The 23,512-nt window shown below is 52.8% G+C and overlaps 1 protein-coding gene across 2 annotated transcripts in view; it reads right to left on the reverse strand.

The window, feature by feature from the left end:
- Positions 1–5,742: 5,742 nt before the first annotated feature.
- The window catches only part of ROR2 (receptor tyrosine kinase like orphan receptor 2), a 192,576-nt gene continuing 174,806 nt past the window's right edge, over positions 5,743–23,512 (reverse strand). Inside the window, exons 5-9 of one of the 2 annotated variants that reach the window (XM_064482452.1) lie at positions 19,886–20,013; positions 15,983–16,297; positions 14,549–14,794; positions 10,911–11,113; positions 5,743–9,550 (exon numbers count right to left, since the gene is read on the reverse strand). In XM_064482452.1, the coding sequence (XP_064338522.1) occupies positions 8,105–9,550; positions 10,911–11,113; positions 14,549–14,794; positions 15,983–16,297; positions 19,886–20,013 (2,338 nt within the window). In that variant the 3' untranslated portion in view covers positions 5,743–8,104. The remainder of the gene's footprint in view (positions 9,551–10,910; positions 11,114–14,548; positions 14,795–15,982; positions 16,298–19,885; positions 20,014–23,512) is intronic. The other variant, XR_010379187.1, reaches the window with a different exon arrangement.

The raw sequence follows: 23,512 nt of genomic DNA on the forward strand, positions 1-23,512 counted from the left end.
AGAGCCTTGGGAGTGACAGCGTCATTACTCCGCAGGGCTTCAAGCCACGAAGGGGAGGGGTTTCTGGTGAAACGTGAAACTTTGTTCCCCTCTCCCCGGTTCCATCCACAGGCATAGATACTGTGAAAAGACCATCCGTATATGCGGCAGAGGAAAGCAGCGGGGTATCCGGACAGACCAGACTGCAGCGGCCAGTAAACGTGGACTCAGCGAAAAAGGCGGAGGGCGCACAGATCGAGCCGTCACAGCTTTGTGCCGGAGACTGTTCGCTGCAACGTGGTAAGTGCCTTTAGAAATTGCTTAGCACTAAAAAAGTCTAGAGGTGGGCCATCTCACTAGACATTTGCCCTGAAGATTTTTAGAAAGGAAATCAGTCCCTGAACAAAGAACTTCATTCCCAGCGGTGAACGGAGATGCACATGCACGTGCGTGAGTGTGTGTCTGTGCGCATGCGTGTATGTGGTATGTTCTATCTTGGAGACTCAAAGCAGACGGGGAGGGGGAGGAGGAAGGGAGGAAGATGGCAGCTACTTTGAATTAGGAAATCTGGGAAAGGAATTTCAGGACTTCTTGTTGCTTTCCTCGATCCCCCATGGCCTTTTCTCTTGATTTCCTCCCCTTGTTTGCAGGAACACGTCCTTAAGAGACTTCTTAGTAAAGGTTAGAAATGAGAGAAATGCTCATGGGTCCTCACCACGGTCTGTCCTGACACTCGATGGGAAGAGAAGTCTTGCAACACCGTGAGGGCCGTGCTGGGCATGCGGGGGGGGGGGGGGGGGGGGGGGATGGCCGCATCTTCACTCCACTGCCTCCAGCGATTCTTTCCTGGCTCCAGATCTAAAGACCGTGCCCAGGAAAGCCTAGAAGTCACCCAGCCCCCGCCTACGCTAGCCGGGGACGCGGCAGGGAATAAGTCCCTGCCCCGGGACTTCGCCTCCTGTGATCTCCCGCCTTTGCAGGTAGGGCTGAGAGCCCCTGGGACACACTTTTCTCCACTGATTTAGATTTAGATTTATGCCCCACCCCCCAAATTGGTGCGCCAAACAGCTGTCCTGCCCTTTTTTTCTGACTGTGAACTAATATTATGTTTAGGGAAAGAGAGCTTTATAAGGATCTCAATGGATTTATTAATTGGAATCATTTTCTAGCGACCTCTAGTGGCAATTGTCAGAGTTGCATCACTCCTGTTTCGGGGCCCAAGGACTGAGAGGCTGAGGGCATCCCCAGGCTGGAAACGGCTTCCAGCTCAGCTGCCCTTGCGGGGCTGATGACTTTGCTCGAAGGACAGAACATCCCTGCGCTGTTAGTCACGTGCGGGGAACATGGGCTTCTTGTCCCCATAAAAATCAAATGACTCACTAACCAGGTTCTTTCTCCCACTCTCCACGATCCTGCGATCCTAACCTCATGCATTGGAAACCCACACTGTTTACAGCGATGCAGTTTTTCAGTAGTGAGAGTGGATTGCTCTTTTTCTGTCATTCTCTTTTGCATAAGCGGACCGCCTATGTTGCTACGCCTGCATGCTTTTGTTTTCAGTTACAGAGGGTGAAAAAGCCATCGCCAGCTACAAGGAAAGAAACTTTGAAGACAAACCTTTTTAGATGATCCTCGGTCACCGTATTTTTTAAAGGCACATTTGGTGAGTAAGGAGGGGATCACTTAAACCACCCACCCCTGCGGAGGAACGTCCCCTCCCCTTGCTGTGGTTCCTTCGGAGAACTGAGCATCGCAGACATCAGAAGGATGTGCTTTGCTGCTGGGCCATCCGCCTGGTTCTCTGCGTGATCCCTGCGACAGGCACACAGCAGGCATTTGTCGACACGTTAACCTAATGACCTTGCCTGGGATCAGTTTGGAGAGTATCTCGTTATGATTTCTGTGGCCCATCGATAATATTGCATGTTTGCATTTGGAACAGAGCGTTTCACCCGCAGTTAAATCCATCAGTGCTCTTCTATGTAACTGTGTTAACTGAAGTCTCGTAAAAGCACAGCACTGCTGGGGAAGGGTACAGCTCAAGTGGTAGGGCGCATGCTTAACATCCACGAGGTCCTGGGTTCAATTCTCAGTACCTTCTCTAAAAAAATTAATAAGTAAAATTTAAAAACCTAATTACCCCTCAAAAAGAATTTTTTTTAAAGCACAGCTTTTCTAATAAGCATGCGAGTTTTCTTGCACATGTCAGGTTTTCATGCTAGGTTATTTTAGCAAAACACGCCCCCGAGGTATAATCAAGTTAATAAAATTTATTAAGAGAATACAGCCTGTGCGATGACGATGCATATTTATAAGACCTACAAAATCAACACAGCTCTTGCCAGATCACTGTCCCTCCTAAATGGAATGTGGTAAACTGTATTTTGTAGGGAAGAAATGTGACGTTTATCTTATGCTAAGGAAATCCGACCTCACAAAGCTATTTTAAGTAACTAGAAATTTACCCTTGTTGGATAATAATTAAAACTTGAAGAATATGTGCCTGAAAGGAAAAGAGAGAAAAATGTGTTGCTCTCCCTGGTGAAGCAGATGGAGATCCCAGAAACCCAAGTCCCCTCCGCCTCCTCCAGGGACACGGGGACACAGAGAGAACATCGGTGATCTTGCAGGAGGCTGTGAGCACCTGCAGACTTGAAATTGCAACAATATTGATACTTTCTCTGGAAGAAAACCTAGACTCAGTTTGCACTTCTACTGGGCTAGGGAGACATTGCTTCTGCTTCTCTGTGTGGGCGTGTCTTCTTGATGTGCACTTTGGAAACAGAAGAAAATAGGGAGGTAGGTGGTTCCGCGGCATCCTTCACCCGCCACTCCATCTCACCTGGACCAAGGCAGACAGAGGAGCCGCGATGCGGGTGGGAAAGGGGGCGGCGGTGAGTGAGTGCAACCAAGGGCACTGCTGTGGGGCCGAGTCTGCAGGCAGCATCCCTTCCTCGCCCTCCCCGCACGAGGAAAAGGACCGCCTCCTGGGAGGAGCAGGGCGCTGGGCCCACGGTAGGTGATCTCAGAGAAGCCAGAAAGACGGCTACTCATCTTCCCACAGATGGACAGACTCCCTGGTCCCTTCTCGGAATGTAGGGTTTCAACACAGAAAATAAAATCTTCAAATTACAAGGAAAACATCTATATTGCAATTAAATCAAAGTATCTTTTAAAAGACGCCCAAATTGTGATGCGTGTACTTCTCTAATAACTCGGCAGCGAGATTTTGCAGATTTTGGTGGGTGTCATCTTGGAGCATTATGTGTGGCATCAGCCACAGCTGCAACGTGATGTGAAAATTACCGATTTTTACCGGCGAGCAGCCGTGAGGGCACAGAACACGTCTTTGGGTGTTCTCCCTACATTTATAGTAAGAGGAAATGCTACACTTCAGTTAGAGGTTAGTGAAGATGAACTGTGCCTTTCCCTACCCACGTTCACGGGCAGGTCCAGGCGGCCTTGGGCTCTAGGGTAGGTGGCTGCTGTTACCGTCCTGGGCAGGGGGGTGTGTGTGTGGAAGTTGCCACCCTGGGGCAGTGGACGGGGCCGTAGCAGTTGCCTTCTGCAATTCCAAAGACGTGGTCACTTGCCCCCATCGCTCCCCTGGGTGCGTGCATGTGCCTCCCAGGCCTTTCAACACACAAAGGATGGTTTTGAGTCTACGGCTCCGTGTCTGGGCAACACTTTTCACTAAAACCTCAGCATGTCAGACTGGGAAAGAGAATAAACAGGACAAATTCGTGGGAAAAAAAAGCAATACTAACGAGTTAAAAATGTTTAACTTGCTCTGTCTTTAAAAAAAGACACGCATGAAGAGCTGAGCCAAGCGTGTTGGTCAGTCTCCATCTGTCCCCTCCTCCCAAACGGTACTCGAGGGTCCCATGGGGGACACTGTGGTGACATCTGCCACCTTGTAACTCCTGCCCTCACTCATTCGCAGGGCCACCGCTAGGAAACACTCCAGCAAACAAGCCCCCATCCACTGACAAGCAAAGATCCCCAAGATACACGATTATATGAACAAAGTAAAGCAGAAAAGAATTTGTAGAGTTTACTCCTTCTGTTCAAAAACTGGGGTAAATATAAGAACATACGGGTATGTTTACGTATATATGCATTAAAAACCGAGGCTGCACAAGCCACGAGTGGTCATTACTTGGAAGAGGGGTAGCTGGGGGCAGGAGAGGGACTTCCCACTGTGACTCTGCACTACAGGAATGTATTAGCTATTCAGTAACTAAATGAATGAAATAAACCTGAAAAAGAAATGCAGGGCTGTAAAAGCGTTATCATCTTAAGGGTGAGCACCTGACAGTCAAGTTCGCGGTCTCGTTGCCAGTGTCAGGAAGCCTAGGTCCGGGCCTCCTCCACCTCAGTTGAGCATTACTCTTGTTCCAAGAGCTGGTTACTGAGCACTCACCAAGTACCCAGCCTGAGAAACACATGTGATGGGGAAGAACAAATCTGACCCCACCCTGGATCTGTTTCCTTTACTTTAACCTTTGTGTTCTATTGCTTTTGCTATGTTAATCATTAAACAAATGTTACCTAGAGCCTGAAATCATACGTAATGGCCCACTTCTGGGAAATCTGCCTCTCTCGGTAAGGAGCGTTCAGCGAAAATACCTTTGTTTAGCTCACAGGAAACATCCTGGTCACGCCCACCCGTGACGGACCACAGGAAGGAAGAAATTAGCACATCTCCTACAGCTGACGGCTGACGGGGAAACAGGAAATGTTTCATCTCTCCTCCTTCTTCTTTCAGTGTAGAAGAAGCCTGAGTTACAACTCAGACGGTTTTTTGGGACACCAGTCCACCATCTTCTTGGCCTGCTGGCCTTCCGAATAAAGCTGCTGTTCCTTGCCCCCAAGAACTCGTCTCTCAATTTATTGGCCTGTCGTGGGGTGAGTGGTGTGAGCTTGGACTCGGTAACTAACTGACAGTCTCCACTACTGCGAGGATTGATGGAGAAAACTGGGTGAGGTGGGAACAGGTCTGACCTTGGGAAGGCCACCGTGACTGGCAGTGGCCAGGCTTCGACATGGTCCTCTGAAGTTTTAAGTTTACTTTGACACATCCCCCTTCTTAAAATCCCTCATCTCAAAAAAGATTTTAAATGTTCCCGTAAGGAACTCACAAACTGTCCGAAAACAGCTATCAACGCTGAATTGCAAGGTGTAATTCATCCACAATGAGCGCTTTTAAACACGCCTTTGCCCGTGGAGAGACCCGAGAGGCTCATTGTGACTTAGTGGGAAGCTGTTACATACTGTAACGTTTACTGAAAACACCCTAAAATCAGCACAGAGAAGTTAGCTGTTGCTCCAACAGACTGTTTCAACAAGTATTTTATCAAAACAAACAAAAAAAAGGACTGCAAAAGGTGTCTATGGCTTCACACGGCTTGATTAAAATCGCCCTCGAGTGAGTTTACGCGCCAGCCGTGGGACTCTCCCTCTTGTGGGTTTGAACAGGGACGGGCATGCGGCTGGGTGGACTGCTCTGGTGCTGTTTACCTGAATCATGCAGCTTAGGTCTAGCATCGGTTGTTCTGAAACATCCCAATTAAGTCATTTTTGTTCAATTGCATGAACTCTAAAATCTCCATGTAACTTCCAAAAGCTGCCCCAAGCTTTTACAATTAGGAGTGGTAACAAACAAAGGTTATTTTTAGCCTCCCCCTCCAACCAAATCCCCTAAGTCAAAACCTCCCTCCCTCTGCCAAAAAAACCAAAAAAAACAAAAACAAAAAACCCTTCCAAGTGTCTTTCTGCAGGATCTCCGCTGCTCGCTCTGTGGCGCTGTCAGTGGCCGGGAGCGGCACGTTCACGTCTGGGGGGCTGAGTGATGCGCCGCCGCCTCCCTGACTGTCTGCTGGGGGAACAGCCGAAGAGCTATTTCCCAATCCTCCCTCTTAGGTCTCAACGGAACAGTGAAAGCACCAGGGGTACCAAATTAGCGACAGAATGAAGTTCCTCTTTCAGATCAGTGGAAATGGGAAGTAACTCTATGTAACCCTGAGTCCTTTTAATACGCAACCTGGACCACGCTTGCGGGGAGAGGGGCTCCGAGGGGCCCCCGGTCTTTATCCTGTTCACGTTAGTTCCTTCCACCGAGCAGAGTCCCTCCTGATCTTCAGGTGCACACTCAGATGCTCCTTTGTTGGCGTGTGCAGCTCTATCCCTCAGCGATGCCAAGGCACAGAAGCGTGGGAAACTCAGGATGATCCGACGTGCTGGGCAGCCGGGGAGACCCAGGAGGCAGGATCCAGTGGCTCTGTGCTCAGGGGCTTCCGGCACCGGCACCCTCTGGGCACTTGCTGGAGATGCAGTTCTCGGCCCCAGCCGGACCTGCCTGCGAGCGGGGAGGGCAGTGCTGGTTCTGTAACAAGCCCTGTGGGACGACCCGATGCTGGCTGAAGAGCCCACTGTCTACGGAAGTGAAGCCGTTCCTCGGTGGCCCGGGGCTATGGCCCCACCACCAGTAAACACGGAGAAGCTCCCAGGCCATGCTGGGGGAAAGAGGCCAGCCCTGGGGTGAGCAGGGGCCCAAGCTGGCCTAGGTTGTGGCTGTGCCCCTCCCCTGACCGGAAGCCCCGCGGCTACTGACCCTCCAGGTGACCCTGGTCCTGGTGCTCTCTGGCCCAAGGATACCTGGACTTAGCTGGCCACACGGCTGACTGCCCAGGGGACACAGGCAGCTCTGGGCAGGGGTGAAGGAGGCCCAATCTCCCTCACCGTCTGACCACCTAGCCCTGCCCCAGGGCCCTGGGGAGTGCCAGGCTCCAGGCCTGTAAATGGCAGGGGTTGGGGCCTCAGGAGGAGCAGAGCTTTAACACCAAAGACCATCTTCACATCAGCTGCAGCTGATCCCCGACCGGCACCCCGCCTCCCGCAGACCTCACCGCGAAAAGCAATACCACTCGTTCCCATCCTGTGCCTGCCAACGTACATCCACATTCAAATGGAGTGGCTGGTCCCGGACAGCCCCGCAAGCCTCCGATCGTCACCGTTCTGCGTCTCTGTTAGCTCCTCCCGCCGCCCGGCAGCCTCACAACCTGCAGAGAGCCGGCCAAACGTTCTGTTTCGCTTTACTGGACACACCAGGTGTGGGAGTTGCACGCGGACTCTGTCCCGCGTGTCGGCGGCGGTGTGCCCGTGGGCCTTCTCCCACAGGAGCTCTGAAGTGAACGGACCTCGCTTACGTGTGATACAAACACAAGCAAACCAAAGAGCAATCAGGTGGCCTCCCAAAGTGGGGACCGTAAACAGTTAAATTACGAAGTCATTATTTTCAGCTCAAAATACTTCAATGAAAATGGCATACAAAAAACCGTATAAATTACATTTAAGGTCTGTACATGATTCTTCAAAAAAAAAAATAACAATACTGTGCTCTGTACAATATTGCTGCCTTTCTAACATTCCAACCCCCCCCCCACCGAAAAAAAAAACAACAGAAAACTTTCCCTTGAATTCCAGGAAAGTGGGCAAAATACACATGCAGGGTAATTCAAAACATTTCACAAAAAGACAAAGTCGTGTGGGTTTCTTCTAAGGCACATTGTTGTAAGACGGAGCTCTCATCTCAGAAGCCCCTTCTCATCGGACCCTGACAGGAGGCAGGAGGCATGTCCTGTTCCTGCTCATCTTTGGTGGCTGAAGGCAGACTGCCGCCCGCAGGGGGCAGTAGAGAGAAAAGCATCCTTCTCCATCCTCATCCAACAGGCCAGTTGCTGGGACTTGCAAAGCCCGCGGTCCCACTTTGCTGCCTTCTGCAGGCCTGTTTCCCCCCAAGTCTGGAAGTATTCAATCCATCTGCAACGTGGGGGGAAGATGCCACCTTCAGAGCACAGGCAGTGCTCACCGCTGATCTACCTCGGGGAAATGCAGGTGGCCCTGGGGGTCCCCATGCGTCCTGCTGGGCCTGCCAACCTTGCCTGGCCAGGTACCATTGGCTAAAAGACCCTCCAACCAAACAGGTGGCCACAGCGCAGCTCTGTGCACGAGAGGACGACAGAGGAAGGCTTCGCACAGTGACATGTTCACAGCCCACCGGTGCCCAGGGCTCACTCCTCCAGGCGGCTCGTCTCCCCCCAAGTGCCCCACGGCCCGGCCAGCCTCAGGCCTCGAGCTGGACCTCAGCCTCGTCCATCTGCAGCGTGTCATTGTCTCCCAGCAGCTCGGTCTCAGGGACGGAGCCGTCCTCCTCCTCCTCCGCTTCCTGCACGGGGCTCTGGGCCACATCTTCTGGGACATTCTGTGCGTCCTCGGTGCCCTCCGAGAGCAGGGCTGCCCTGTCCGCCACGGACGTGTTGGAGGGCGCGGTGGTGACGTACCCTGTGCTGGTGGAGCCGCTGCCACTGTGGTGGGAGCCGGGCTTGGGGACCATCTGGGCAGGCACCTGCTGCGGGGCCATCTGCATCGGGATCTGGACCGGGTAGAAGTTGGGCAGGTAGGCGCCGTAGGCCGGCACTGGCTGGTACCCATTGACGGGGATGTAGAGCTGGGGCGGGGGCACCATGGGTCTGATCTGGCCCTTCATGGGCATGAACGGGGGCTGCGGGAAGGGCTGGGCCTTCTGCTTGGGGCCCCCGTAGCGGGCGTTGCTGACGTTACTGACGGGGCTGGTGCTCAGGGAGCTGGTCTGCGTGGCGTTGCTGGCCCCCGAGGTCTGCGCCGAGCTGTTGTAGGTGGACAGGTTGCCCCAGGCGCGGAGCCGGCTGTGGATGTCCTTGAAGCGGGGCCGCCGGCTGGGGAACTCGTGCCAGCACTCGATCATCAGGGCGTACACCCAGGCGGGGCAGTCGTCGGGGCAGGGCAGCACCTGCCGGCTGCGCACCATCTCCAGCACGTCCTGGTTGGAGTGCCCGCAGTAGGGCTGCAGGCCGTAGCTGAACACCTCCCACAGGACCACGCCGTAGGACCAGATGTCCGAGTCCACGGAGAACTTGCCGTACACGACGGCCTCGGGGGACATCCAGCGGATGGGCAGCGGCGCGCTGCCAGCCAGCTTGTAGTAATCGGCCGCGTACACCTCGCGGAACAGCCCCAGGTCCGAGATCTTCACCGTCAGCTTGTCGTACACCAGGACGTTGCGCGTGGCCAGGTCCTTGTGGACCACGTGGTGGCTGGACAGGTACTCCATGCCGGACGCAATCTGCGCCACCACGTGCACGAAGTCGGGCGGCTCCAGGGCGGACTTGACCGTGCGGTCGTCGTCCGTGCTGCCCATGTCCGAGTGCGGCGAGCGCATGACCAGGAACTCGTGCAGGTCGCCGTGGGGGCAGTAGCTGAAGACCATGCTGAGGGGCTGGTCCTTGGTCACCACGCCCAGCAGGCAGACGATGTTGGGGTGCTGCAGCCGCGCCCGCAGCAGGGCCTCGTGCCGGAACTCCTCCCGCAGCGGCCCCTCCGCCTTGTCCTTCAGCGTCTTGATGGCGACAGCCTGGGTCTGCTCGCCCGGCGCCGGGCCGAACAGGTGGCCTTTGTAGACCTTCCCGAATCGGTCCTCCCCGAGCTCCTCCATGAACCGCACCGTGGACAGGCTGATCTCCTTGAGTTTGGCCTGCGGAGAAGAAAAGCCCCCGTGAGACATTTCTGCCGCCGAGGCAGGAGGCGGCGGGGCCGGGCTTCGGGGACGGGCTCGGCGTAGGGGCCGCCTCCCTGCGGAGGACTCGCCTGTGCGGCTTCGCCTGGGCTCAGCCTGCCACGCACACACTCCCTGCTCTTAAACGTGCCCTGATGCCACGAGGCTGCATGAAACCTTCAAAACGGGACTCAACCAGCCTGCAAATTATGCCCCCGCTCCAAGATGCCACTGCAGAGTGTGCCCGTGTGAGGGTGTGTGTGCACACCTGTTTACACACACACACAAACACACACACACGTGAGCCAAGCTGAGCTCACCCCCAGCTGTGTCCCCCACTCGGCCTTTCCTGCCACGCCCTGCTATGAGCCCACAGACAGGCCCAGGCCCCACTGCCCATGACAGCAGGACGCCGTGTCTCTCTGTTGAACCCAGAGGTGCACGTCCCAGGATTTGCGTCATTTTTAGCACCCAGGCCAGATGCTCTGCAAAAGGCCTGTCTTGCTGTTTCCTCTTGATTACATCCCCATTAGATGCCTTTGACAGAAGCACCACAAAGGTGAAACTGATCTGAACAGCTCCCCTCCCGGCTTCTCCACCTTCCTGCCCGCTCTGTGTGCCCGGCCCCTGTCCTCGGAGGCTCTGTGACCCCAGAGGAATCCGTGTCCTCCCCTTCCGGCCTGCCCCCGCCCCCAGCAAACACAGTGAGTCCTGGCTACAGAGCTCAATGAGTCCACTCCTCAAAGCCTGGGTGGAAGTAATTTTCCCCCTAAAGCTTGCAAGGAACGTAATGTCCCTTCTCTGGAGCTGGGCGACTGGGACAGACTTTCTCCTGTCCTGCACTGCAGGGTGTTCCCGTTACCCTAAGAACTCGGGGGGTGGGGGGCTGTCCCACCTCCACTACAGGACTGTTGCTCTGTCCTTCCCTGAAAAACGAAACACAGCAAAACCAACCCAACCCCAAACTGACCAGAAAAAAGGCCCTCATCCCTTAAAAATGCCACATCCACCCTCAAGTGGTGAGGCAATCAGAGCCCTTGTTTAGTGTGTTCTCCCGTGGGGACAGTCGAAGCACCACGTGAAGACAGCTCACTCGGGCACAGGCTGTGCTAACAGGGCTGGTCTTGGCTGAGGGTGAAGAGTGAATTCCATTTATTTCCTAAGGACACAAAAGTCCTGATATAGTTCAGAGAAGAAACGGCAAAATGAAGGCCAGTTTAAAAGAACTGTGTGTTGTGTATCAAGCAAATGAAGAACCCTAGCGTTAGGGGTAACGAATCCCCCCAGGCAGAGGTTAAGGCTGGAGGAGCTGCCTCTTTAAATACGTGGGCCCAGAGACCTGCTTGTGCTGGCTAATGAGAGGCATCTCCACGTCCTGGCTCGGGGAGGCCATCAGCTGCCGCCGCTGCGGCGTCGAGGCAGAAGCCTTCTGCTTATTCCGGCACATGCAGACCAGGAAGAAAAGGCACGCGATGACCAAGGGGATGGCGATGCTCGGAACCAAGATGTACAGGATGCCCATCCTGCTGCTGTCTTGGGGACCTGTGAACGGCAAGGTGGGTATGATTTTCCGGGAAACATCCCTCTTTTCAACTCCAAGCCCTCCACCGACCCATTCCCACCTCCAACTAAAATCCTTCAGCACAAGGAGATAACCAGGTCAGCTGCCCAAAAGGACAGAAATATAAACCAAACCCCAAACAGGGGAAGTCTCCCCCAAATGCACATTTTGCTCTGCATTTCTAAGACGGAACCTAGACCTGCCCGCCACAGAAACAGACCAGAAAACAGAGCACAAAACCCAGTCAGCTCTGAAGGTCCCACAGCAGCAAGAACCACCACCAGCTTCCTTCCTAATTTGAATACGGCCGGAATAGGCGCTCTGTCCTTTGCATCTTCAATGCAAAACTCAACGGAGCACTTCTGTCGGGCTCGTCCCCAGGGAAGAAAACCGGATCCTGGGATTAGAGATGATCCTTGCCTTCCTTTAACGTTTTCAGGATTTCCACACTGTGGTACAATGAGCACACATTCTCTGGAGATAATCGTTTAAAGTGCATTTGATTTAAAAGTGCGCTGGCAGCCAATGAGTCTGACCCCACAGTATGCACTGGGGCACAAGAAATGTTCAAAAACAATGGTAAGGTATACAAAAATCGATAAAAAACGAGTTTCTTCTGTATGTTCAGTATCTTGTAATAACCTTTAATGAAAAAGAATATGAAAACGAATATATGTGTGTATATGCATATATATGCATGGCTGGGACATTACGGTGCACACCGGGAATTGACACGTTGTAACTGACTATACTTCAATTAAAAAAAAAAAATGGTAAGGTGTACAGTCTGAGGCTTTGAGGTGTTTTGCCTTTCGCTTGTCCACGGTGGAGAGCTAGGCTTTGTCTCCCCCGGCAGGATTCATGGAAAGACGGCGAGAGCCCCCGGCTGCAAGGCTGAAGCATCGCCAGGCACCAGTGCTTACATCTCAAGGAGAGCTGGGGCTTCTGCACCGTGAGTGGTAGAACGCAAGTTCTCCAAAAGGCCGCCTCTCCACTGTCCCCCACTTCTCCAGCAGTTTTCATATTAACCTGGTGAGTAATTACATGGGACTTGGGCGTCCCTTTGAACAGTGAGTGAGTAATGAGCTCTCCACCTGAAAGCAAACAAGTCACTTGGTCCACGAGGTCCCTGAGAGATGAATTCCATTCTAAAAAATGACCACTCTCCCCACCGGCATGAAAAAGCATCGTCCCAAATCCAGTCTTGCTCCCCAGCCTCCAGAAGATCAAATCAAATCAAACCGCACACGGAACTCTCCTGGCCCCATCCCGGGGGCAGATGTTCTAGAAGTTTCAGGGGCAGTGGAGATTCTGGGTCATTTTTCATGATGAGGGTCGGGTGGGGGGACATTCCAGACTCCCCAGGCCAAGGGTAGAGATGGGAGCACTGTCCACCCAGAGGTTTGTACAACCACTGATTTTATCATTATCTTTTAAAAAAAATCACCAACAGGACCGTTGCTTATTAATAATTACAGTATTACAGAAAAGTGAAGACCCCCTAGTGGCTAATTTCACCAAAGGCTGTACCATTGTTAACAGGTTGGTATTCACTTAATTTTTTTAGGTATATATTTAAGTTGAACATGAAATGACTGACAGTCCAGGAATCTGACAAACAAAAGCAGCTGTTTCATATATTTCTTTAAAAATAGAATTTTAAATAGAAGTCATTTAAAATAGAGTCATATCATCCATATTCTCCTGGTCCTGGTTTTGTGGCAGAATGTCTGTACCTCAGGCCACTTTTCTTGCAGAACAGAGCTCCAGGCATTTATCAAGAACTGTGCACCGTCCCGCAGTCCAGACGTGCTCCAGTTACCATCCAGCCCTCTGCTGGCAAACAATTCCTCTTTCTCACTGAGCTACTAAAAGCAATTCTGCAATAAATAACCTTGCATTTCTGCCCTTTAAGTGCAAATATGTCGGCAACACAAGACTCCTGGAATTGCCAGGGCAAAGAAGGTACATATTTTTCTTTATGTTTTGATTTATTTTTAATTGCAAAAATAATGACTGCTCGTTGTAAAAACATCTTATGTTTCAACACTCTGTAGGTCTTGAGAAGTCACTGCTAAAAGTTTGGGGTTTCTTTCCAGGACTTTTTCCATGAAATACAGGGGTGTCTGTGTGCTCATTCACATACCTTTCACTCATTTTGTTTCTTTTACAAGGAAGGAAGGAAGAAAAGAGAGTGAAAGAAATAAATAAAGAAAAGAAATAAAGGAAGAAAGGAAGGAAGGAGGGAAGGAAGGAAGGAAGAAAGAGAAAGAAAGAAAGAAAGAAAGAAAGAAAGAAAGAAAGAAAGAAAGAAAGAAAGAAAGAAAGAAAGAAAGAAAGAAAGGAAGGAAGGAAGGAAGGAAGGAAGGAAGAAAGAAATGAAGGAAGAAAGAAAGGAAGGAAGAAAGAAGGAAAGGAAGAGAGAAAGAAAGAAAGGAAGGAAGAAAGAAGGAAAGGAAGAGAGAAAGAGAGAAAGATGGAAGGGAGGACGAGAAGAAAAAGACAAATAGAAAGGCAGAAAGAGAAAGCAAAAAGACATAACACATCTATTGCCCTACAACTTGCTTCGTTCCCTTAACAGGTCAATATGAACATCCTTCCTTGCAGGGAATTTTTTTTAAACAACTGTAGCATTCCAAAGGGTAGCTTTCCTATAATCTAACTACCAATGTTTTCATTCTTTTTTTTTTTTTTAATGGAGGTACTCGGGATGGAACCCAGGACCTTGTGCATGCTAAGCATGTGCCCTACCACTGAACTGTACCCAACCCTCAGCATTTTCATTCTTCAAATGTATTCCTGCACAGAGATAATGACGCCTGTAAAGTCTGCAACCATTAACTACACGTTCTCCTCCCAGTTATAATTTAAGAGGGAAACTGCAGGGAGAACAGCGAAGAGATTTAAGTTCTACTTTCTCCCCACTCTGCCAAGTCTAGGGGTGAAAGCTGAACAGAGTGGGAGGCGAGGGAGGGGAGCAGGAGGCTGTGCCCCTCTACGGATGCTGCTCTGAGAAGCCGGTCGTAACTCACACGGGAAGCATTTTTACTAATAGCGGGAAATACGTGACAATGTTAATTGACAAACAAGATGCCAAACTGAATATCCCGGGACCACACACGGAAAAAAGGGCTGATGGAAGGGCCCCCAAATGTAAACAGCAGTCTGTGCTGAGTGGAGAAATTAAAGGTGATTTGCGCATTATTCTTTAGACTTTTCTATAATTTAAGACATCCTGTAATGACCAGATTTTACTTTAACAACCAGCAACAGCTTTACTTCAAACAAATAATCATGGTGGTGACATGGCGGGGAGGGAGGCGGGCGGCCCAGAGCCACCCGCCTCCTGGTCCCATGTCATCACAAAGTGCACCCCACAGTCAACACTTTAAAAAAAAGAGAGAGAGAATACATACTACAAGAAGGTACGTCACACAGTTCCATGCGTACGTTTTTATTCTGCGTGAAGCACCAGGGCCCTTCCATCTGCCCCCCGGGGTTCCGGCAGTAGGCGTGCCCCCCTCCGAGCTCGGGGAAGTCGGCGCTAGTCAGGCGGTGGCTGTGTGGGTGCTGCTGGGCCCAGGGCTGGCACTGGTGGCCCGACTTGGTGGTGCTCGCCGTCCCTCTGTAATCCGTGCCCGAGCCGTTGTAGCACTGATGGTCTGTGAGAGAGGATGAGTGAGGAGGCCCACAAAGTCACAGGACGCAGCCCTCCTCCCGGGGGACAGACAGCACCTTCTTTCAACTATCCCGGAAAGGAACAGCAAAACCACCTGGCCTGCAGGTCCCCAGTTTGGCATTTCCAAAAGACCAAAGGACTTGCCATAACGTCCAAGAAAAGCAGCATTAAAAAGAGTGGTAACACAGCCCCAAGTCCACCAATTACATTGGCGGGTGCACCAGAGATGGACACGGGCAAGACAGCCCACCCATCGGAAGCCATTCTGTGGCCCTGATACCCCTTTGGACCCACCAGGCGCCCCCATTCCACCACGAGAATGTCAGCCCCCAACCTCAGGTTCACTCGCACTGGAAGCAAAACCAAACTGTGCGGGAGGGAAGGGAAGCTCCCAGGCCTGGCCCACAGCCCCGTGAGGACACAGCTCAGCCCCGTGTGAGCAGAGCCCCGCACTCACTGCACCACCCAGGGGACACCCGGGGCCTCTCTGAGCCACAGCTGGGCTGTGGGTCTGTGGACCACTGGCTCCACAGTGCTTGCTCTGTGCAGGTACGATTCTAAGAACTCTCCAAATAGTAACTCAGTTAATCCCCATTCCAGTTCCTGGGGTCAGTGGTTACATCTCCGTGTAATAGGAGGATGTGGGTATTTGAGCAGCTGGCCCGAGGTGCCATGGGGCCAGCCCTGCAGCAGGATTTGGATGGTACCCTGGGTCTGGACACCAGGTGAGGGCCCAGCCACCCTCCTGGAAACCCAGCCCAGCCAAGGCAGTGATTACTTCTCCAGCCTGGGAGAGGGGTGATCTCTTCTTGGTCGCCCCCTTCAAGGAGAGCCACCACCCGGACTCAGTGAGTGCTGAGAGGTGCCTGTGGATCAAGGCAGGCTTGGAGGCCAGCCCTGCGTCCCCTAAAGGTCCTCACAGCCTTGGCAGCAGGCACGGAGAGGACTCCCACCTTAAAGAAGCAAGCCTGGTGTCCATGGGACAGAGTGACTTACTCGGGTCCCCCAGACAGGCGGGCCCGAGTGGGCTGTCTGCCTGGAGCTGGCTGGCTGCCCTCCTGGCGTGAGGGCCGGGTCTGGGGGCTTCCCCCGACAGAACGCGGTCCCGGGGCTCTAAGAGGCAGGCCCCCCGGTCCCCCCGGGGCGCGCGCGCGCGCGCGCGCGGACTCACAGCGGCCCAGCCTCTCGGCCGGGATGCCGATGCGCATGCAGTTGGCGGCGTCCGGGCTCTCGGGCAGGGGCAGCGCCTCGCACTTGGGCAGCTGCAGCCGCATGAGGATGAGCGGGTTGGAGCGCGCGATGGTGTACTCCTGGCGGCACAGGTCGCTCTCCAGCACCTCGCACTCGTCCCGGCACAGCTCGCGCGGCTTGGGCGCCTGGGAGCGCGCGTCGCACAGCGGGAACACGAAGTGGCAGAAGGACGGGATGGCGAACTGCGAACACTGGTCCGACAGGTGCGTGGACGTGCCGATCATGGTGAAGGCGGCTGCGGAGGCGGCGAGGCCAGCGTTAGGACGGGGGGCGTCCCGCTGCCGGCAACCCCTGCCCGGCGCCCGTGGCCCCGTCTCCCCTCGTGCCCCCCGGCCCCAGCGACGCCCCTGGGCCCGTCTCCCGCCCAGGCCCCCCGCCCTGCCCGCATCCCTGCCCCCATTTCCCATCCGTGCCCCGCTCCCCCTCCACCGTGATTTGCACCAGACACGAAGGCCCCAGCCCTAGAGCTTCACTTACAAACGTCAAAAGCGAAACAAGAAAGAAGTGAAGCAAAGCCCCACATCTCATCCAGCCGGACGCTACGTCCACGTCAGGAAGGTCCTGCTATCAGACCCAAGGCCACTTCCTAAGGGCCTGCTGTGAACTGGGGGAGGTGAAGCCGCGGGCTGAGAGGCTTCTAGGAGAGACTGGAGAAGAGGCACAAAGGCCCTGGTCTCCCGGACATCCCGGGACCTGGGAGCAGAGAGGCGGCCTGGCCTGCGAGCGGATGCCCCCGGGGACGCAGATAATGTGCCAGGAAGATGGACCATCAGCCCTGTGACATGCAGCCCTGGGGGGAGGTGGCTGCGCCGAAAGAGCCTCCCCTGGCGGAGTCTGGGGAGAGCCGAGGAACGGCAGGAGGAGGCTCGAGGCGGGGAGAAGGGCGGGGTCACGCGGCGGGGGCGTGGGGAAGCTTGGCGTAAGGCTGCGGGAACGCTGGAGCCCAGGCCAGTGGGCTTGCTTTTTAGGGGCAAGACGTCATAGGACGCTTGATGGGGGGAACCGGACAGCTGACTAGAGAAAGGAAGGGGGTGGGAGCTGCAGGGACCAGGTCTGGGCAGGTGAGCGGGAGCCGAGCTGCCAGTGGCAGGAGGGAAGGTGGTCACTCCAGGGCGCTCCTCCTTGCTGTGACGGTCAGGGCTCCAAGGAAGGCATCCGCCGTCCGGCGCCCAAGCCAGAAGGCCCACCCAATGTAATGTGTGAACGAGCTGCGTATAACGATCTGACCTCGGGCAGCTAGAGATAGAGGGGGCCCCGTGGCCTGCACACTCTGCTGAGCGGGGGTAGGAAACCCTGAGAGGTTGGAATTTAAGTCCCTGGGGCGCTCCAGCTCCGCCCGGGACTTGTGGCGCCATGCCCAGCATGGCCAGCAGGTGGCGCTGCTGGCGCCCATTTCCCCCAAGGGACCCACCAGGTGGGTGGGGTTGGATGAGCCGGCCTGGGAGCGCAGGTCCGGCCCTGCCCCGTCCTTTACTACCGGACAGTCAGTCACCCGGTCCTTTCTGGGCCTGGGTCTTTATCTGTCAAGTGACCACGCTTTTTATGGAGCGTGTATCTCCTGAGCTGTCTTCCCTTCTGAGTGAGACGGACCGCACTTTGTCCATGGAGTGTGCCTCTCTCTAAATAAATTTGCTCTCACTTTAAAATTTAAAAAGTTAAAAATTAATAAAACAGTAAAATAAAACTGAGAAACGGAGAGGTGAGAGGTTAAGATCTCTGGGGTTGAAGAAGCAGGTCTGAACCCAGCTCAGTCCCATCAGGTGGCTCTGGCGACTGACCATCCGGAGGTCTTGACCTTCGCCCCCAGGCAGGGAAAGAGCTGAGAAAGCCAAACATGGTGTTCCTTTCGGGGTATAAACGGGCAGGATGTCACGACTGACCCTTTTAAGATTTCCCCCCCTCCCATCCCCGAACCCATCAGGTGAGAGCTTATTTCTGAAGGGTGGTTCTAGGCACCAGCTCGTGTTCTTGCTTTTGTCCACACCCTGCACGTCACGCTGAGGGCTGCTGGGGCCCATCCCCTGGGGAGCTCCCCTGGAACCAGTCCTGGCAAGCACGCTCTCCAAACAGACCATCTCCACGGCCAACGCACAAGTCAGTCAGTCCAGAGCAACCTCACCTTTGTTTTTTTCAAAAAACCCCCACACATCTAGCAACTCCTCCTTCTAAACTTCTATCTAAAAACCGCTGCAAAATGAGTCCGCTTAGCTATCCGAGCTGCTAATCCTTTAAACAATTCCTGAAGAAGTCACCGAGGGACAGTCGTGGGTCTTCCATCAGTGTTTGCCAATTAGCGGGATGTGCAATTAGTTCTGGAGTCTGCGGCCAGCATTTTAAAAGATGATTAGAACAGAACAGAGGAGGTCAGGGCACACGGTTCGCATTAAGGCCATAACCAACTTCTGTCCTCAGTGAAATGAAACTGAAGAGGAACACTCAGAGAGCCCTGCCTTTGTTAAGGGTGCATGTTGTTTCCCATAACCCATCTCAGAGCTATGAAATAAATGCATATGTACACTTGGTCACGTGTAAAGGACACTTTTGACTGTGTGTTGAGGTCAGAAAGGTCTGAGAAGTTCTGCTTTAAATGGAATCAAAAGCTTTTCCAGTGAGAGGTGCTGACATTTTCAAGACATTCTCCCCTTAGACCAAAACGGAGACTTCCAGGATCTGCAGGAACCGTTACTGCCTTTCTGTTTGTCACTGGACACCTGGCCGTGTCCTCAGGGGGTCTGTAACCACGGGCCAGGTGGCCGCTCTGTGACCTTGACCTTAGGCCTTCCAGACTGAGGGGAAAAGACAAAGCCAGGCTTGCCCTGAGCTTGGAAGGACATTCAGCGGCACCTGAGGGTCTACCTGGGATCCTCCTTTGTGCCCTTACCAGGCAAGCCTCTGTGAACCCCACCAGAGCCTCTGGGGAGCCCCGCACCAGAGGTTGGCTGGGGCCAGAGCCACGTGCAGAGAACCTAGCTAAGCAGCGTCACCTGTCACCTTCACAAGACCCTGTTCCTCAGAGAGCCTGGAGAGAAGAAGGGTGTGCTTGTGGGGAGAGCAGAGACAGGAGGAGGGGGACTTCGGGGGCCCTGGTCTAGTGCACTTTCTCACTTCTCACTCAAGGGGTTTGCCCCCAGGAAGTCCTTGACGTCGGTGTGAGGACTACCTGCCACCCAGAGATGCTAACTGCTACAGAGGCGGGCACCGGGCAGTTCCACCCCTCCGCGCTCTGCTCCCTTCCTCACACGGCAGGCAGGCGCCTGAAGACCTGACCATTCCTGGAAGCAAAGGGCCGACAGGGCTCTGAGTTCACTGCACTGTCCCCGGGCGCAGCACATGGCCTGGAACCTCTCCTCACAACAGCTAAAATCAGGCCCGGGTACCCCCCAACCACGCGCAACTCCGAGAGGGCGCAGAGTCAGGAAAGGCACAGCCGAGAGTGAACGTCGCGGGCGCCGGGCTGCCTGCCTCAGGGTGGCGGTCCTGGAACAGGAGGCCCTGGCCACATGGTGAGGACAAGACAACACAGGGCTTCCGACCCACGAGGGTGGCCTGATTCAGTGTGTAAGCACATTCTGAGCGGACTGCGCTTGCCAATTTGAACAGACAAGTGGGAACATTTTAGAATGAACCACGATGGTAATTGCAACTGTTTCTGAAAAAAAAAAAAAAAAAAACCTCTGACTTTCTACTGCAGGAGGCAGGGAACAGGGGACTCACCACCCGAGGTCATAACCGACAAGACACATAAGAGGGACCAGAAACACACGTGAGTGACAGGCAGCCGCACGCATGCGCCTTGTCTCAGCACAAGGGTCTGCGCCCCTACCTGTGATGCGGTTTTCAATCTCACCCTGCATCTGCAGGGAGTCCACGTAAATGGTCCGGTTCCCAATGAAGCGGGCACAGGCGATCCCCCGGTAAGGCTGGCAGAATCCATCCTCGTGGTAGTCATCCCTGGCGAACACACAGTCTGTCAGCACACCGGAAGGTCTCACGTATCCCCGATGGCTTTCTTTTTCTCTTTTAAAATTGGTCCCTTGGTATTTATCCAAATGAACTGAAAACTTCCGTCCACACCAAAACCTGCACATGAATGCTTATAGCAGCTTTTAGTCATAATTGCCAAAACTTGGAAGCAACCAAAATGTCCACAGGTGAATGGAGAAACCATGGTACCTCCAGACAATGGAATATTAGTCATCACTAAGAGGGAGTGAGCTCTCAAACCATGAAAGGACATGGAGGAACTTAAATGCACATTATTAAGTGAAGGGAGTCAGTCTGAAAAGGCTGCATGCTGTTTGAGCCCAACTCTATGGCATCCTGGAAAAGGCAAAATTATGAAGACAGTAAACAGATCGGTGAATGCCAAGGGGTGGTAAATAGGAGAAGAGGGGTTTTCAGGGCAGTGAAACCATTCTGTATGGTACTATAATGGTGGGTGCATGGCATGATACATTTGTGCAAACTCACAGAGTGTGTTAACGCCAAGAGTGAGCCCCAAGGTGAACTTCACTTCAGCTACTATTAACACATCAGCGATGGCTCATGGACGGCAACAAATGCACCACACTGACGCAAGAGGTTGCCGATGGGGACAGCTGTGTGCGTGTGTGCAGATGCGGGCATGTGGAGGGCTGCAGGTGAGCGCTCCAAGAACACCCTGTACTTTCTGTTCAGTTTTTCTGTAAACCTAAAATTGCTCTGCAATGTAAAATCCGTAAACTTAAAAAAAAAAAAAATTCCAGCGTCTTTAAGAAGAGAGGGAGGATGGAAGCAAGGAAGGGGAATTGAGTATGAAAAATGGATTATAAAGGTGACGTGCACACATGGGTGGCTACGTGCTCGTGCGTACGTTCAAAGACACACAGAACACCAATGACTAACACGTTTCATCTTAGCCTGACACCGCCATTCACTTCTGTTGTTTGCAAGCAGGCCTTCTACGAAAATGATGATCATCCAGAAACCGTATTTTACCGTTAAAACAGTGGGAGAGAATTCTTTGAAACGGAGAAGAGCAGCGGAGGGGGTGCCGAAAAGTCGGGCAGGTCCTCAAAGAGCTTGGACAGGGAGCTGCGTCTATTACACAACAGAGGTGTGGCCTCGTCACTGCCACGGAGCACAGACCACGTGCAGAAGTACGGGGCACGGAGAGGGAGACGCACAAAGGCACAGCCCCGCCTCAGCCCTGCAGTCGGACCTTCCCCGCCGGCAGGGGACAGCCTGCTTGATTATTTTCAGTAAAACCTGTTGGTCCTGCCTTCAGCCAATGAGATCAGTCAACCTAAGCGCCCCGATGCTTTTTAAAGGATGCTCCAAGGAGACAGTAAAAGCGGACTGTGGTGCATGTAACAGGGCTGCTGTCAGCTGGGGAGCACAGGAGAGGGGGCCTGGCGCCCCCAGGACAAGCTTCAGCAAGTGCCTTGGGCCTGTAATTAAGTTGCTTGTTTTCTAACAAATCTGCAATCTGCCATAAGCCTAACGCTTGTCATCCACCCTACGCTGATCTAGACCATCCCCAAACGAAAGCTAGGCTGCGTCCAATCTGACCAAAGGGCCTTACGGATCCCTATGTCAGCTTTCTCCCCAGTGTCAAAGCTGGACGCTGGTTAACAGTGGAGACAAAGGGGCTGGCAGGACACCAGCCGCCCCTGGTTCCCTCCCTCCTCTGCTGCCTTCTAAGACCCTGAAGAAAGCCTCTTTCTCAAAGAAAAGAACCTGGAGCCATAAATAATCGAAATAGGAGAGATGCTGGTGTCAAGGAGAGCCGGATGCCCTTCCTCTCAAGCTCCCCAGCCCCATCATTTCTTTGGGTCAAGGATTCCTTAAATATAGTTTAAATGCGCAAGCACATGTGCTAACAAGACACAGCCAACTCAGCCCTCTCTCACTCTCACTAAAACCAATGTGTACACTTGCCAAATACACAAACACAAGGGCAAGTTGACTCTGTCCCGGTGTGTGAGCCCCACGTCACCACCTGCAGGCTGGGTTGAGGGGGCTCCCCCGCTATTCTAGGAAAGTGGTAAGATGTGTGTGTTCCTGTTAACATCAGCCATGCCTAGGGTAGGAGATTTGATTCAGTAAGTCCCTTCTGTGATCCCACAAGGGTGAGTAATTTCTCTTCTCTGCTTCAAGAGTCAAGAGACACTACATAAAGGAGTTGTGGTACGTATACACAATGGAATACTACTCAGCCCTAAAAAAGAATAAAATAATGCCATTTGCAGCAACATAAATGGACCTGGAGATTGTCGTTCTAAGTGAAGTAAGTCAGAAAGATAAAGAAAAATACCATATGAGATCGCTCATATATGGAATCTTAAAAAAAAGACACAAGTGAACTTATTTACAGATCAGAAACAGACTCACAGACATAGAGAACAAACTTATGGTTACCAGGGGGGTAACGGGGTGGGAAGGGATAAATTGGGAGTTCAAGATTTGCAGATACTAACTACTATATATAAAAATAGATGAACAGCAAGTTTCTACTATGTAGCACAGGGAACTATATTCAGTATCTTGTAGTCACCTATAATAAAAAGAATATGAAAAGGAATGTATGTGTGTATATGTATGACTGAAACACGATGCTGTACACCAGAGATTGACACAATATGGTAAACTGACTATACTTCAATAAAATAATATAAAAATAAAAAGAGTCAAAGGATAGAAAGCCTGGTCCCTCCCTGTGGGTTTCTCCCTGGCCACCGGCCAGGTGCCCTCAGGATGGGGGAATCAACAAGGGTGCAGGGAAGACACACTGAGAAGGGGCTTAAGGCCATCATGTCTCATCCACAGCTTACTCGTCCCAGCGGGCTTCCCATCTGAATTTTAGAGAATGTCCAGAAACGCAAACAGAATTGGCCGGACAATGGCATCCTTCGGGCTTCTGAATTTTGAGAAAACAAGTGGAAATTACTTCTCCGTTTCAAACAAAATTATGCTTCACCTTCACCCAGATTCGTCTGGGACCCCTGAAGAACAGCAGAGCTGGAGAAAGTCTGCGAAGCTGGTCATTCAGAGACCAAAGGAAACTGCTGAGACAGAAGCCGCCTGCTGTAAAACCCCTTAAAACACACGAGTGAAACAAGCACGCTCACCGAGTCGCAGAAGGTCGATGTTACAGAAACTCAGTTTTGGAAAGCTCCTCCCTTCCCAGGGCTGCCCGGCATTAGTAACCCAGAGGAAGGAGGAACGTGCACACCCACAAGTTCATGGTCGAGGAAAGGGGGAGGGAGAAGTAACCACAATAGTGGGTTAAAAAAAAGCAACAGGAAAGGAGAGGGAGATTGAGAGGAAACTGAAGAAGGAGCCATGGCGCTGTGATGGAAAGGGCTTCTCCACAAACGGCTGAGAGGATGCGGGTCTGCTCAGCACCTTCCCTCAACGGTACGTGCTACAGTTTGAAGAAAAGCTTAGAAAAAGTCCTTGATATATACAT

Source organism: Camelus dromedarius, chromosome 36 (genome assembly GCF_036321535.1).
Source record: "Camelus dromedarius isolate mCamDro1 chromosome 36, mCamDro1.pat, whole genome shotgun sequence".
In the NCBI taxonomy this organism is placed as follows: Eukaryota; Metazoa; Chordata; class Mammalia; order Artiodactyla; family Camelidae; genus Camelus; species Camelus dromedarius.